The sequence below is a fragment of the Callithrix jacchus genome, chromosome 7, assembly GCF_049354715.1.
Source record: "Callithrix jacchus isolate 240 chromosome 7, calJac240_pri, whole genome shotgun sequence".
Taxonomy (NCBI): domain Eukaryota; kingdom Metazoa; phylum Chordata; class Mammalia; order Primates; family Cebidae; genus Callithrix; species Callithrix jacchus.
The window spans coordinates 39573739-39587702 of record NC_133508.1 but is presented as its reverse complement, the minus strand read 5'-3'; the positions used below and the strand labels follow the sequence as shown (position 1 = coordinate 39587702).

Sequence of the window (13964 nt, the reverse complement as noted above, 5' to 3'; positions counted from 1 at the left end):
GAGAGCGCCGCGAGGAGCCGCCCTGCGGGAAGAAGTCGTAGGGGAGTCGGCAGCACAAAATGGCGGCGGCGGCTGGGGCTGTGGGGTCGGCAGCTCCTGCGGCCGCGGCCGGCGTCCCGGGCTCTTGGGGCGCAGTCCCCGGGTCGCAAGGTGTGCTGATTGGGGACCGGCTATACTCCGGGGTGCTCATCACCTTGGAAAACTGCCTCCTACCTGACGACAAGCTCCGCTTCACGCCGTCCATGTCAAGCGGCCTCGACACCGACACGGAGACCGACCTCCGTGTGGTAGGCTGCGAGCTCATCCAGGCGGCCGGCATCCTGCTCCGTCTGCCTCAGGTGAGGGTGCGGCCGCGAGCCTCGGGCCTCGGGCCCAGGTAACCGCCCGGGCAGCGGCCGCCCTTTGTTGGCAAGAGTGGGTCCCGCGCCGCCCGCATCCAGGCCCCGGCCCCGGCCCTGGTGCCAATCCCAAGCCCGCCCCTGCCCCTGACCCGGGGCCTTCCCTCTTGCGCTGGACCCCGAGACGGCGGGAGGCAAAGAACATTTGTGGACCTGGGGAACGTTTCAGTGTTTGCTTCTGAATGGGGAGTCCCACGTTACTCTATGACTTTTGGCTGCGAAGGCTTTGGACCGTGCGTTTGAAAATACAGAAACTTTCCTCCACTCTAGGTGGCCATGGCTACCGGGCAAGTGTTGTTCCAGCGGTTCTTCTACACCAAGTCCTTCGTGAAGCATTCCATGGAGGTAAGGGCCCCTCCCGCGCTTCATTCCCAGCGGAATATGTTGAGGGGAAGCGGCTTTTGTTTGCCCGGTTACTCGGGAGGGAGTGCCCGCTCCCCAGTCTGAGCTCTGGGCCGGAGAGTTCTGTTTCTGAGAGTTCTGTTGCTCGGCTTCTTTTCCCCTGGGTGCATTTTGGTCTGAATAGCCCTCAAGCCTTTGGCCTGTCAGGATGCGGTGGCTGGGGACAAACATGGGTGTATTGCGATGCTTCCGCTTCAGCATGTGTCAATGGCCTGTGTTCACCTGGCTTCCAAGATAGAAGAGGCTCCAAGACGCATACGGGACGTCATCAATGTGTTTCACCGTCTCCGACAGCTGAGAGAGAAAAAGTGAGTCAGTTAGCGCTGTCCAGTTGATCTTTGTCTGCGTTTTTTTCTGGTTAAATTATGCTAACATTTCTATAACAAAGTACAGGCCTGAGGTTTTAAACCTGGGGGATGTTCCTGAGTGCATTTTCAAGTTCCTCGAACAGGGCCTGCTTAGAGGCGTCAGCAGGTGCTGTTGAGCGTGAGGGCAGGGGCTCCAGTGAGGACGGGGCACTGTGGCCCATGGCCCTGGTGCTGGCTTCCTGCTTTACCTGTGTCGGTGCACGACCCTGTTGCTGCTTGTTTCCCATAAGTTTAGAGCAGGAATTCTTAATCTCAGCACTGTTAACATTTAGGATGGATAATCCTTTATTTTTCCTTCTGAGACAGGGTGTCCCGCTGCCCAGGGTGGAATACAGTGGCATGATCATGGCTCACCGCAGCCTAAACCTCCTAGGCTCAAGAGTTTCTCCTGCCTTAGCCTCCTGAGTAGCTGGGGATGGGGTCTTGCTACGTTGTCCAGGCTGGTCTCAAATTCCTGGGCTTCAAGGATCTGCTGGCCTTAGCCTCCCAAGGCACTGGGATTACAGGCTGGGTAATCTTTATTTGTGGTGGGTTGTTCTGTCTGTTGCAGGATTCAGCAGCATCACTGGCCTCTACTCACTGGATGCCAGGAGTACTCCACCTTAGTTGTGATACCCAGAAATTCTCTCATACCAGGTGTGGTGGTTCATACCTGTAATCCCAGCACTTGGGAGGCTGATGCAGGAGGTTTGCTTGAGGCCAGGTGATTGAGGCTGCAGTGTTACCACTGCATTCTAGCTTGGATGATGGAGTGAGACTCTTGTCTCAAAAAAAAAACCCAAAAGTCTCTTGATGTTGCTTCATGGCCCTAGAATAGCAAAATTGCTCCAGTTGAGAAACACTGGCTCCAAACTTAGCAGTGTTTATGCTCCTGAAGTTAATGGAAGTTCTTTAGAAAACACGACCTCTGGCCGGGCAGTGGCTCACATCTGTAATCCAAGCACTTTGGGAGGCCAAGGCAGGTGCATCACCTGAGGTCAGGAGTTCAAGACCAGCCTGCCAACATGGTGAAACTGTGTCTACCAAAAATACAAAAAAAATTAGCTGGGCATGGTGCCTGTCATCTCAGCTACTCGGGAGGCTGAGGCAGGAGAATTGGTTGAACCCAAGGGGGAGGTTGCAGTGAGCCGAGATCGTGCCATTGCACTCCATCCTGTCAGAGAAGAGCAAAACTTCGTCTCAAAAGAGAAAAAACATGGCCTCATATTTAATTTTTGAGATCGAGTCTTGCTATGTTGCCCAAGCTGGAGTGCAGTGATGCGATCTTGGCTCACTGCAGCCTCTGCCTCCCGGGTTCAAGCAATTCTCCTGCCGCAGCCTCCCAAATAGTTGGGACTACAGGCTCATGCCACCTTGCCTGGCCATCTGTGTTTTTGTTTTTGAGACAGAGTCTCACTCTGTCACCCAGGCTGGAGTGCAGTGATGCAACCTTGGTGCTCTGAAACCTCTGCCACCCACCCCCGACTCCCTTCAAGTGATTCTCCTGCCTCAGCCTCCGAAGCAGGTGGCATTACAAGCACCTGCCACCACGCCTGGCTAATTTTTGTATTTTTTTTTTAGTAAAGACAGGATTTCACCATGTTGGACAGACTGGTCTCGAACTTCTGAGTTCAGGCAGTCCGCCTGGCTCGGCCTCCCAAAGTGCTGGGATTACAGGAGTGAGCCACCGCCCTGGCCCATCAGTATTTAAATAATGTCTTTTATTGGTTTACTGGTTATTTAACTATGAGTATGTATCCTTATATCTTGAGCCACACAAAGTGCTTTTAGCAGTGGTGCCATGAGATCCTAAAACTGTTACTGCGTTCAGTCTGTGCTTGCGCACCAGAAGCTGTTGATATGTAAGGAACAATGGGGAGGATCCTTGGGATGGGATAAGTAGGTTGGCACTGGGCTGTGAAGAATGTTGTGCAGTCTTGTTAGGGGACGTGGACATTGCAACCATGTGTGTGTTAGGTTTTCATTAGGTGCTCACAGTTGGAGGTAATGATGGCATGTCGGAAGCCTTGTTCTGCTTGACCATGATGCCGACCCTGTGCTCTCTCTTTTGTAGGAAGCCTGTGCCTCTACTACTGGATCAAGATTATGTTAATTTAAAGAACCAAATTATAAAGGCAGAAAGACGAGTTCTCAAAGAGCTGGGTTTCTGCGTCCATGTGAAGCACCCTCATAAGGTGGGTGTGTGGCTCCCATCCTGCAAGCCTGCGCAGACCACTGCTGCAGCTTGGCCGCCTCTCCACCTCAGTGCAGCTGAAGGCTATGACAAGTGCTGAGGGCATCCCTGACTCGACTTCCCGCTTTACACCCTTAGTTCAAAAATGGTTCCTGATGCATTAATCTTCCAGGGTTAGCTGTTTATCTTAGTAACACATTTATAAGAGTTTTGGAAATGGCATGGCTTAAGTTTGGGCTTTCAAAGATAGTGGTGAGTTTATAAAAATTAAATTTGTTAGTATACGTTTTTCCGGAGTGCCGTGGCGCGATCTCTGCTCGCTGCAACCTCCACCTCCTTGGTTCAAGTAATTCTTTTGCCTTGGCCTTTCAAGTAGCTGGAATTGTAAGTGCCCACCACCATGGTTGGCTAAGTTTTTGTATTTTTGGTAGAGATGGCGTTTCACTATGTTGACCAGGCTGATCTTGAACTCCTGACCTCAGGTGATCCACCCACCTCAGCCTCCCAAAGTGCTGAGATTACAGGCGTGAGCCATCGTACCCAGCTTTTTTTTTTTCTTTGAGATGGAGTCTTGCTCTGTTGCCAGACTGGAGTGCAATGGTGTGATCTAGGCTCACTGCAGCCTCCGCCTCCTGGGTTCAAGTGATTTTCCTGCCTCAGCTTCCTGAGTAGCTGGAACTACAGGCCTATGCCACCACCTGGCTAACTTTTATATTTTTATTAGAGACAGGGTTTTACCATGTTGGTAAAGGTCTTGATTTCTTGACCTTGTGATCCACCCACCTCAGCCTTCCAAGTGCTTGGATTACAGGCGTGAGCCACCACACCTGGCCCTGTGTGTGTGTGTGTGTGTGCGTGTGTGTGTGTGTGTGCGTGCGCGCGCGCGCACATGAGGGAGTTTCAGTCTGTTACCATGTTGGAGTGCAGTGGTGCAATCTCGGCTCACTGCAGTGTCTGCCTCCCAGGTACAAGTGATTGTCTTGTCTCAGCCTCCCAAGCAGCTGGGATTACAAGCATGCGCCACCATACCTGGCTGATTTTTGTATTTTTATTAGAGACAGGGTTTTACCATGTTGACTAGGCTGACCGTGAACTCCTGAGTACAGGTGATCTGCCCGCCTTGGCCTCCCAAAGTGCTGGGATTACAGGCATGAGCCACCACGGCCAGCCTTAAGTGCTTTATCCTGTTTGCTGAAAGTATGTTCATATTGTGTTTTGGTGAGTTGGTAACTGGGGTCCAGAGCCGTGTAGGATAGGCCAGCCTCAGTGGTGGAAAGTACTGAAGACGAGAATGAAACCAGCCCCGAAGAAGGAGGCCTCTGCTGTGCGTTGTGCGTGCATGCATCCTGCCTGGCTGCCAACACAGACAGCAGGTGCATCCGCAGAACTCCCTCCCGCCGAGCTGTCCACCAGACATGGCCAGGAGCCACTCCTGGGATCTAGCATGAGGCTCTTGTTTGCTGCATGGACACCCACAAGATCTGAATTCTGGGCTTTTAAGGTTCTTGCTAATAACTACCTGACCCGTATCTTCCAGATAATCGTTATGTACCTTCAGGTGTTAGAGTGTGAGCGTAACCAACACCTGGTCCAGACCTCATGGTGAGTTGAGCTTCCTTGTTTTATGAGACCAGCAAGGGCAGTGCAGGAATGTGTTGACTTGAGGCACTTGGGCAGTGGGTAGGCCGCCCAGTGACTTGGTTTTGGGCTGGAGTTGTCCGAGTGCCCAGTGCTCCTGCTGTGTAAATTCCAATCAGACTCCCAAAATGGGCACTGGCAGTAACGGTAGGTGGCCCGTTCCCTCCCTGCAGCCCTGCGCTTCCTGTGCCCCCACCCTGAGGAGAGCAGTCAGTGGGTGTCCTCAGAGAGCTGTTGATGTGGCACAGGGGGGCCATTTCCCAGGGACATGGAGGCTAATGTAGACTTAGCGTCTCCCTGAAATCACATCTCATGGGAGAGGGGCAGAGAAGGCTCTGGGACTGATGTTAACAATGCATGTGCCAGAAAGGAGACCGAAAGTGGCAATTTAGTATTTGGGGTTTTTTGGTGAATTTTTTCCCATGGAGTTAAGTCTGTAAGGGTCATATTTTTGCTGACTGAATTGTCTGGTGCTATGACATGTTTAATAGAGAACCTATTTTGACTTTTCTTTTCTGTACTCTTTCAATCAAAGGGTAGCCTCTGAGGGTAAGTGACTAAGACTTCTCCTCTGCTGTCCAAGCGCTTTGGTGCAGGGACAGCGGCATCTTCAGCCAATCCAGTGCAGGCTCTCCACCGAAGGCTGGCCCTAGACTGGTGGTACGCGCACATAGCATAGCCATGGCCGACTGCTGCTTGTGGTTCTCTGACGATTGTGCTTCTTGTTAACCTTCTGTCGTGCTTTGGTAATTGTATTGATTAGAGTTGATAACTGTCTTGACTTGAATTTTGTCCCTTTAAAACTGCTGTACCTATATGATAAAGATGCAATACCTTTCTCTTAAAAAATGGCATGGAAAGCTGTCAGAATTGAAGTGACAAATTGGCTGGGGGGAACCCAAGTGTCCGTGGGGGTTACGTCATGATTTCTAGAAGTCTCAAGTTGCTCTTTCAACAGTTTTGCATGACACATTCCAGTAAAGGTGTGCATCTTTAAATTATTCCATGGATACTTTAAAAAATATTGTAACATTTCAAATATAGCAATAAGTTTATATGTTCTGAAGATTGCATTTGTTTTTAAGACTTAAAAGTTAATGGATTAATATTATAACTACTTGAATACTGAAAATTGTTTATTAGAAACCAAAAGGTTACTGATTGTTGATCTGTGTTTGAGCTGCTCACTGCTCCTTTGCTTCAGGGGGTGTGGCTTCACGGCTGTCACACAGATTCTCTCTTGATACCTGGAGCTGCTTCCAGAGCCACGTGCCTCTAGGCACCTGTAGAACTTAACCATTTAGAAACCTCTGAGTGAGTTTGTATGTTACCTTCTCCAAGGTTTCTGTAGGACAGAGATCGGGGGAGGGCAGTCCTTCAGAACCCTGCATGACTCATCTCATTGTGGGTGCAGCCCAACTCCAAGGCTCGCTGTTACTGGGGTACGTGAGGAGCAGTGAATATAAGACCAGATCACCTGTCCTCACGGGATCAACCCTTTTTGTTATTGCAGTATTCTTAAAGCTAGTATATGGTCTGGTTTTAGACTATTAAATCTTAGATGTATCTAAAGGAAAACGCTAAAAATGTCAGTTTTTAAATGCTTTAAAAAGATGTGAAGTTTTGTATTTTTATAGCTTCTAAATATGATGAAATTTAAAGAATGTACTGTGATGAAATGTTCAGTATTGTGTTGCTTCTGATTCTATGAATGTTCATTTTAAGACTCCTTGTTGAAATGGGACAGTTGGCAGCGGCTCTGGTGAGCCCAAGAAGAGGCCTGCCCTTGGGTGCTGAGCCTCCCTCTGCACGACGCTTCCATGCGTCCAGCTTACACCCAGGGGGCTTTTCCCTCTTCCAAGTGGACTCCTTCAAGCAAGTCCCAGCTTGGTCACCAGAGGAGGGTCCTGCCGCCAGCGGCCTCGAAGAGGAGGGAGAGGACGGCAATAGGACGGCCTGTGTCCCAGCAGCCGCCGGCTCTGTGCCCAGCCAGTTCATTTGAGTTTGCATGTTTCTCTGCACTATGGATTTTGAGCATTTAGATTTCTTTAATCAAAAGCGTTTTAGTGACTACAGTAGACGTTTTCTTTCGGAGGCATCGTGCTTTGCATGAGAGCAGGCCAAAGTTGAGGGGAAAAGTCAAGTTAAAGTTGGTTCTCTTCCATAGCAACACACATTGTCTGACATTCAGCCAGCTTTTTTTTTTTTCTGATTATTTCTATGCCTTCCTGTCTTGTATTTAGAAAAAGCAGCTAGAAGATTTCTCCATTAACTCTTGAGATTCACTGAACTGTCCAGCTCTGAGTCCTAGCAATAGACTCCTTAGAGCAGTAGTGAATTTATCTAGACTTATCTAGATAATGCAGGCGGATGTCCTGGGTTCCCGGGTGGGGCATTGCAGTTCTTCTTGTGTTTGGTTTCCAGGAATTACATGAACGACAGCCTTCGCACAGACGTATTCGTGCGGTTCCAGCCTGAGAGCATCGCCTGTGCCTGCATTTATCTTGCTGCCCGGACACTGGAGGTCAGTGTGTTGCTACTATGGAGAGATTCTAGTCTGATTTCTTTTCCTCCAGCCTCCAGTAAACTTTACTGTAGTATTCTTCAAATTATACTAATCTGGGCCAAAGCGTTTTGGCGACCAGTGGCTGTTTTATCTTCTGAGTTGCTGGCGTGCAGTGGAGGAAGGTGTCACAGTGATGGTGTTTGTGTCTACAGATCCCTTTGCCCAATCGTCCTCATTGGTTTCTTTTGTTTGGAGCAACTGAAGAAGAAGTTAAGGAAATCTGCTTAAAGATCTTGCAGCTTTATGCTCGGAAAAAGGTTCTTCTGCATTTTTTCTTGTATGCGTTTGTGTTTGGCCAGAAAAACCTGGTTCTGAATGTCGTCCTCTGGCTTTTATAGGTTGATATCACACACCTGGAAGGTGAGGTGGAGAAGAGGAAGCAAGCCATCGAGGAGGCGAAGGCACAAGCCCGGGGCCTGCTGCCAGGGGGTACTCAGGTTCCCGATGGCACCGCGGGCTTCTCACCGGCCCCCAAGCTGAGTGAGTCTGTTAGGTGGTAGGAATCAGCTCCCCACAAGGCTCAGAGGCTGGTGATCCTCATGGGCCTTCATTCTGGGGTATGTGCTCCTTCCAGACTCTTTTTTTGAGACACGGTCTCTGTCACTCAGGCTGGAGTGCAGTGGTGTGATCATAGCTCACTGCAGCTTCCACCTCCTGGATTCAGGAGATCCTCCGACTCAGCCTTCTGCATAGCTAGGACTGTAGGCACATGCCACCACGCTCGACTGATTTATCTTTTTCATTGACACTGGGTCTCGATATGTTGCCTGGGCTGGTCTTGAATTTCCTGGCCTCAAGCGACTGTCCTGCCTCACCATCTCAGAGTGCTGGGAGTATAGGCACCTGGCGTATCTGTTGATTAGCAGGGAGTTTGGACAGGCTGTTTAAAACGCTTTTGTTTGCCTGCTGCCCAGTAGCTTGTCATCTAGGGAAGGTGTTAGAGTGTGGGGCCGTAGATGATGTATGTCGTCACACGTAGAGTGTGTAGTGTCATGCAGAGGGCCTGTCTGCATTGCTTCTGTGGTTTCTTTTTTTTTTATTTGAGACGAAGTTTTGGCTCTCATTGCCCAGGCTGGAATGCAATGGCGCAAACTCTGCCTCCCGGATTCAAGCGATTCTCCTCCCTCAGCCTCCTGAGTAGCTTGGAATATAGGCCTGTGCCATCATGTCTGGCTAATTTTGTATTTTTAGTAGAGATGGAGTTTCTCCATGTTGATCAGGCTGATCTTGAACTCCCGACCTCAGATGATCTGCCTGCCTTGGCCTCCCAAAGTGCTGGGATTACAGGCTTGAGCCACTGCTTCTGGACTTTTTTTTTTTGATGAGAGTCTCATTCTGTTGCCTAAGCTGGAGTGCAATGGTGAGATCTCGGCTCACTGCAACCTCCGCCTCCCAGGTTCTGGTGATTCTTGTGCCTCAGCCTTGCAAGTAGCTGGGATTATAGGTGCATGTCACCACACTCAGCTAATTTTTGTATTTTTAGTAGAGACAGTGTTTTACAATGTTGGGCAGGCTGGGCTCGAACTCCTGACCTCAGGTAAATCCACCTACCTTGGCCTTCCAAAGTGCTGGGATTACGGGCGTGAGCCACCGTACCTGGTCCCATCCGCATTTCTGTGATGTCTGTGTAAGTTCCAGGTCCTAGGCTGAGAGCAGGAAGTTAGAGTTGGCTTGCGCTTCCACATGTAGAGGGGCCTGACTTTTTTTTTGAGACAGAGTCTCAGTCTGGAGTGCAGTGGTGTGATCTTGGCTCACTGCAATCTCCGACTCCCTGGTTCAAGCTAGTGTCCTGCCTCAGCCTCCCAAGTAGCTGAGATTACAGGCATGCGCCACCACACCTAGCTAATTCTTCTGTATTTTTAGTAGAGATGGGGTTTCACCATGTCGGCCAGGATGGTCTCGATCTGACCTTGGCCCCCAGAATGCTGGGATTACAGGCATGAGCCACCGTGTCCAGCCTAGGGGCCTTACTTGCTCTACTAACTTGTTTCTGATTGGGAGAGTTTTTTGTGGTTGGCTTTTAACCTCTTGTTCTGATTCTAGCGGAATCCCCCACAGAAGGTAAGGGAAGCAAGCCTTCCCCACTCTCTGTGAAGAACAGCAAGAAGAGGGCGGAGGGCACCAGGAAGGCCAAGGCAGGCAGTCCCGTGAACGGGTAAGACCCAGAGCTGCCCAGGTGGCTGTCGGATAGGCTGGAGAGACTCGTGGTCTGTAACTGGCTCCTGTCCTGTTCATAGCTTGCCAAAGGGGCGAGAGAGTCGAAGTCGGAGCCAGAGCTGTGAGCAGAGCTACTCCAGGTCCCCATCGAGATCGGCTTCACCTAAGAGGAGGTGTGTGCCTCAGGGCGTCCTGGGGAGGCCCACACTAGGTTGGGGTGGGGCCATCCCTGGGGGTAGTCATTCTCACCCTGAAGTGGTTTCTCTAAACCGGGAGGTTGTGTGTCTGTGTCTGAGATCCTGTGGGTGCGTCAGGCCTGGCCAGGCCAGGTGGTCACACATGTGTGGTGGTGCTGTCCTTCTTCCCAGGAAAAGTGACAGCGGCTCCACGTCTGGCGGGTCCAAGTCGCAGAGCCGCTCCCGGAGCCGGAGTGACTCTCCACCGAGACAGGCCCCTCGCAGCGCCCCCTACAAAAGCTCTGAGATTCGGGGCTCCCGAAAGTCCAAGGACTGCAAGTATCCCCCCCAGAAGCCACACAAGTCTCGGAGCCGGAGCTCATCCTGTTCTCGAAGCAGGTCACGGGAGCGGGTGGGTAATCCGGGGAAATACAAGAAGAAAAGTCATTACTACAGAGACCAGCGACGGGAGCGCTCCAGGTCATACGAACGCACCGGCCGTTGCTACGAGCGGGACCACCCTGGGCACAGCAGGCATCGAAGGTGAGGCGGAGTTGCAGTGACTGGCGGGCGCAGGCCCTTCCCGGGGAGGTACCTGATGGCTGCCCTCTCTTATCGCAAGTGGCCCTGTGGTAGGGTTCTTTTTGGAAATGTATTTTGACTGGACCTTGGTGGATTTGGAAATGGAATTGGGGGGCCGGTGACATGGGCTTCATTCAGGCCTGTCTTGGGGGCGGTGCACACCTGGGCTGTGCAGAGCCCCGCGGCAGCGGCAGCTCTGAGGGCAGCTGGATGAAAATGGGAACGCACACACCCTTGTGGCGTGGCCTGGTGCTATTGGCAGCCCCCTCTCCACTCCCCGACCGACACTCAATTACGGGAAGCCAAGAAAGATGATTTTTAGAACCTTTGCCTATATTAGGTTGTACCTATGTACATATTTTGCAGTGTTTCACAAGAGAAAATGGCCTTAACTGCCCCTTATTCTCTCTCCATGTTGTAAATAAACATGTGTTTAATACAAGTTAAAGCTATATATGAAAACTCAGAACTTTAATCCTGTCAGCTTAAAACTTGTATAGGGAATCCTGAGTTTAAAATGTGACGGTATCTGGATCTGTGTTGAAAGTCCTACATTTTTATCTGTGCAGTGCTGAGTGCAGGCCACCAGCTCTTCCCCATGAGTGCATTTGACATGGTGAATAAACACCTCTCTCTCCACTCAGGATTCCGGGAGAGTTACAGACTTGGTAGGTGGTTGTTGAATGTGCTCGTGCAAGTGTCCGGGCGTGCACACAGCCAGCGTGCCAGCTCTCGGGGTTCTGGCTCCCCGCTCATCCGATTCCGTTTGCCTGCCCTTCTGCTGAAGGCTTGTGAAGTCCTGAGCCCCGTGCCCTTGAGGACACAGGCTCCTTCCTGCAGGGCGGTAGGAGGGAAGTTTTGGAAACAACAGAATGATTCTGGAGTGCTCTCCGTGCTGCGGGGGACTGGGTTGTAACCCATGATGTCTGTGTGCAGGCGCGAGAGGCAGCCGGGCGCAGGGCACTTGGAGGGTCGCACATGCAAATCCCAAAGTACTGGGATTATAGGCGTGAGCCACCCGTCTGGCCTACAGCAGTCCTTTTCTTGAACTGGAGCTGGTTCTTGTGGGGCAGGGACAGTGCAGAGGCAGCTGTATTTATATGCAGGTTTACTTACATTCAAATTAAGGGATGAGTCACCAGGACTTTGTAGGGAGGAGTGGTAACATCTGGATTGTTACCGGGTTTTGTTTGGAAAGGGGTGGTAATAACCTCCCCGTTGTTGCCACAGCATTTGTAAATTGTCAAGGCACTGGTGGGGTGGCTTATACCCATGAGCAGTGGGGGCCATCAGGGATCACCTTCCTGGCCATCTGCTGCTTCCTTCCAGCTTCTTCATCCTGTCTGGAGGACTGTCCTGCAGGTCTCCTGCCTCCCTGCTGAAGCCAGCAAATGGGACAGGGCGGTCCTGCTCTTCCCCAGCTGGAGACTGGCTGGTTTAGGACAGAGCACGTGGTGGCTGCCTCCAGCATGGCGTGCATCTCCTTGCACTCACTGCTGCAGAGACGTCCAAAGCACTGACCCCATGCAGAGCCCCTTTGGGACCCGGTTGTCACAGGCCACCCCTCTGTCCTGGGTGAAGGGTCGTTCCTAGAGAGTTGACACTAGTCATGGTCCTGATCTTTTACGAGATGAGGGCCTGGGGAGGGTGCTGGACGGGAAGGGCAGGCAACAGGGTAGCCTGCCCCCGTGACTCCATGCAGCCTGCACCTCTACCATCTGGAGAAAGCGGATGGGAGGGAGCTCAGGGGGCTCAGGCTGGGGGGACATGGCGAAGGGTTGTGAGCTCAGGGACATGCCGCTGGGCATAGTAGTGCCCCCAGGGACACTGTTCAGCACACTGAGCACAGGACAGTCCCCAAGCGTCAGCTGTGCCGAGGTGGAGAAATGTGACCCATGCCCTGGAGCACAGCCAGGGCCCAGTGTCCCCAGAGCCTCCAGCCCCACATCTCTGGCAATGCCCAGCTTTCATGAAGGGCACCGCTGCTGCCTGAGGCAGGTCCTCCCTCGGGCTTTCCAGAGCCAAGTCTGGAGCTCACTAGATGGGTGGGCTAAAGTGAGGGTCTGGCTCAGGTCCTTTGAACATCCACACTAGCCATGAGGCCCCACAGACTCATCTCTGCCTAAGGACACAGCAAGAGGCCATGGCACCAGCTCCTGGCATACGTGCCCTGGAGCTCTGGCAGCTGGAGCCTGGTTTAGCACCCTTTGGCCTCCAATCCCAAGTGGCTCAGTTCCCAGCCTGGATCCAGAAGCAACGACCTGAGGGTATGGGGTCCTTGCCCAATATGCCTGGGGCTGCAGCAAGGCTAGGGCCAGGGGTCACTCCAGCCCTGGGAGGATCTGCAGGAGGAACCCACGTTGGGAGGCATCTGGTAGGTGGGTACCTCCCTGGCAGTCCTCAAGGTCACCCTTGGCACTTGGGGTGGCGGCAGGTCTTGCCACAAATCTTGTCTTCCCAAGGGAGGCAGGCAGGGATGGCCTGCCCCGCACCCATGAAGCCACTGTCCCCGTCTGCCTCAGATTTGCCCTCAGGCACTGGGCCTGCGTAGTGACCACTAGCTCTGGCAGGACCAAAGGAAGGAGGAGCATGCACCAGTGTGGTTCTGCAGACAACCCCACCCCAACCTCCGCTCCACCTCCTCAGGCCCAACCCTGGGGGCTACTTTCATCCCACCAGCACTTTCAGAGCTTCACAGCCAGTTGTGCGAATGTGGGGATGGCATAGGCAGGACTGGGGCCCAGCATGGGTGTACCCCAAGTTCCTCAGTGCAGGGCACACACAGAGCAGCGCCTGTGTTGTGGAGTTGCTGGGCTGGCTTTGCTGGCAGTGGCTTTGCTGGAGTGTCATGGCCCAGGGCCCCCAACCCTGAGAGGACACACCTAGCAGAGAGGCTGCCACCTCATCAGCAAGGGGTTTGAGCCCTGCTCCAGGACAGCTCAGTGCAGCGCCCGTCCCAGGGGTGGGGCATCCTGAGCCAGTCCCTGCTCCTGGTCCCTTACCCTTTGGTGCAGGTGCCTGGCTCCTGGGAAACCCTCTGCCTGCTGCACTGGTGAGCATTTAACTAGCACCCTGAAAAAAAGGTCCTAGTTTTTCAATGTTTGTAAATACTTCCTTCATGGCCTATTTACTTCTTTCTGAGACAGAGTCTCACTCCGTTGCCCAGGTTGGAGTGCAGTGGCATGATCTGGCTCACTTCACTTCCACCTCCTGGGTTCAGGTGATTCTCATGCCTCAACCTCCCACGAGGCTGGGATTACAGACATGTCCCAGCACACCTAGCCAAATTTTGTACTTTCAGTAGAGATGGGATTTCACCACATTGGCCAGGCTGTTCTCGAACTCCTGACCTGAGGTGATCTCCCCACCTTGGCTTCCCAAAGTGCTGGAATTACAAGCGTGAGCCAGTGTGCCTGGCCCAGCCAATTGAGACAGTCTCTGTTGCCCAGATGGGAGTACAGTGGTATGATTTCTGCTCATTGCAGCCTCAATCTCCTGGGCTCA

General features: G+C 52.2%; 1 protein-coding gene across 5 annotated transcripts; it reads left to right on the top strand.

Annotated features, from left to right (window-relative positions):
* The first annotated feature begins 39 nt into the window (after positions 1–39).
* Positions 40–10912, top strand: CCNL2 (cyclin L2). Of its 5 annotated transcripts, none has more exons than XM_002750194.6 (11): positions 40–338; positions 669–743; positions 999–1108; positions 3222–3342; positions 4879–4943; positions 7404–7503; positions 7698–7802; positions 7884–8025; positions 9589–9700; positions 9783–9875; positions 10071–10912. In XM_002750194.6, exons 1-11 carry the CDS (start codon positions 60–62, stop codon positions 10423–10425), a joined length of 1557 nt encoding a protein of 518 aa, XP_002750240.1. In that variant the 5' UTR covers positions 40–59; the 3' UTR covers positions 10426–10912. The 5 variants fall into 5 exon arrangements, 4 of the variants coding, with proteins under 4 accessions (XP_002750240.1, XP_017829718.1, XP_054092796.1 ...); XM_017974229.4 differs by having other exon boundaries at positions 925–1108; XR_004745653.3 differs by lacking the exons at positions 7404–7503; positions 7698–7802; positions 7884–8025; ... (1 more) ...; positions 9783–9875; positions 10071–10912 and adding exons at positions 5515–5725; positions 6705–7050.
* Positions 10913–13964: the final 3052 nt, after the last annotated feature.

Coding starts and splice junctions, on each gene's coding strand:
- CCNL2 (XM_002750194.6), top strand. CDS start 60: ATGGCGGCGGCGGCTGGGGCTGTGGGGTCGGCAGCTCCTGCGGCCGCG. Junction 744..998: donor TCGTGAAGCATTCCATGGAG/GTAAGGGCCCCT, acceptor CTTCCGCTTCAG/CATGTGTCAATGGCCTGTGT. Junction 9,701..9,782: donor GCAGGCAGTCCCGTGAACGG/GTAAGACCCAGA, acceptor TCCTGTTCATAG/CTTGCCAAAGGGGCGAGAGA.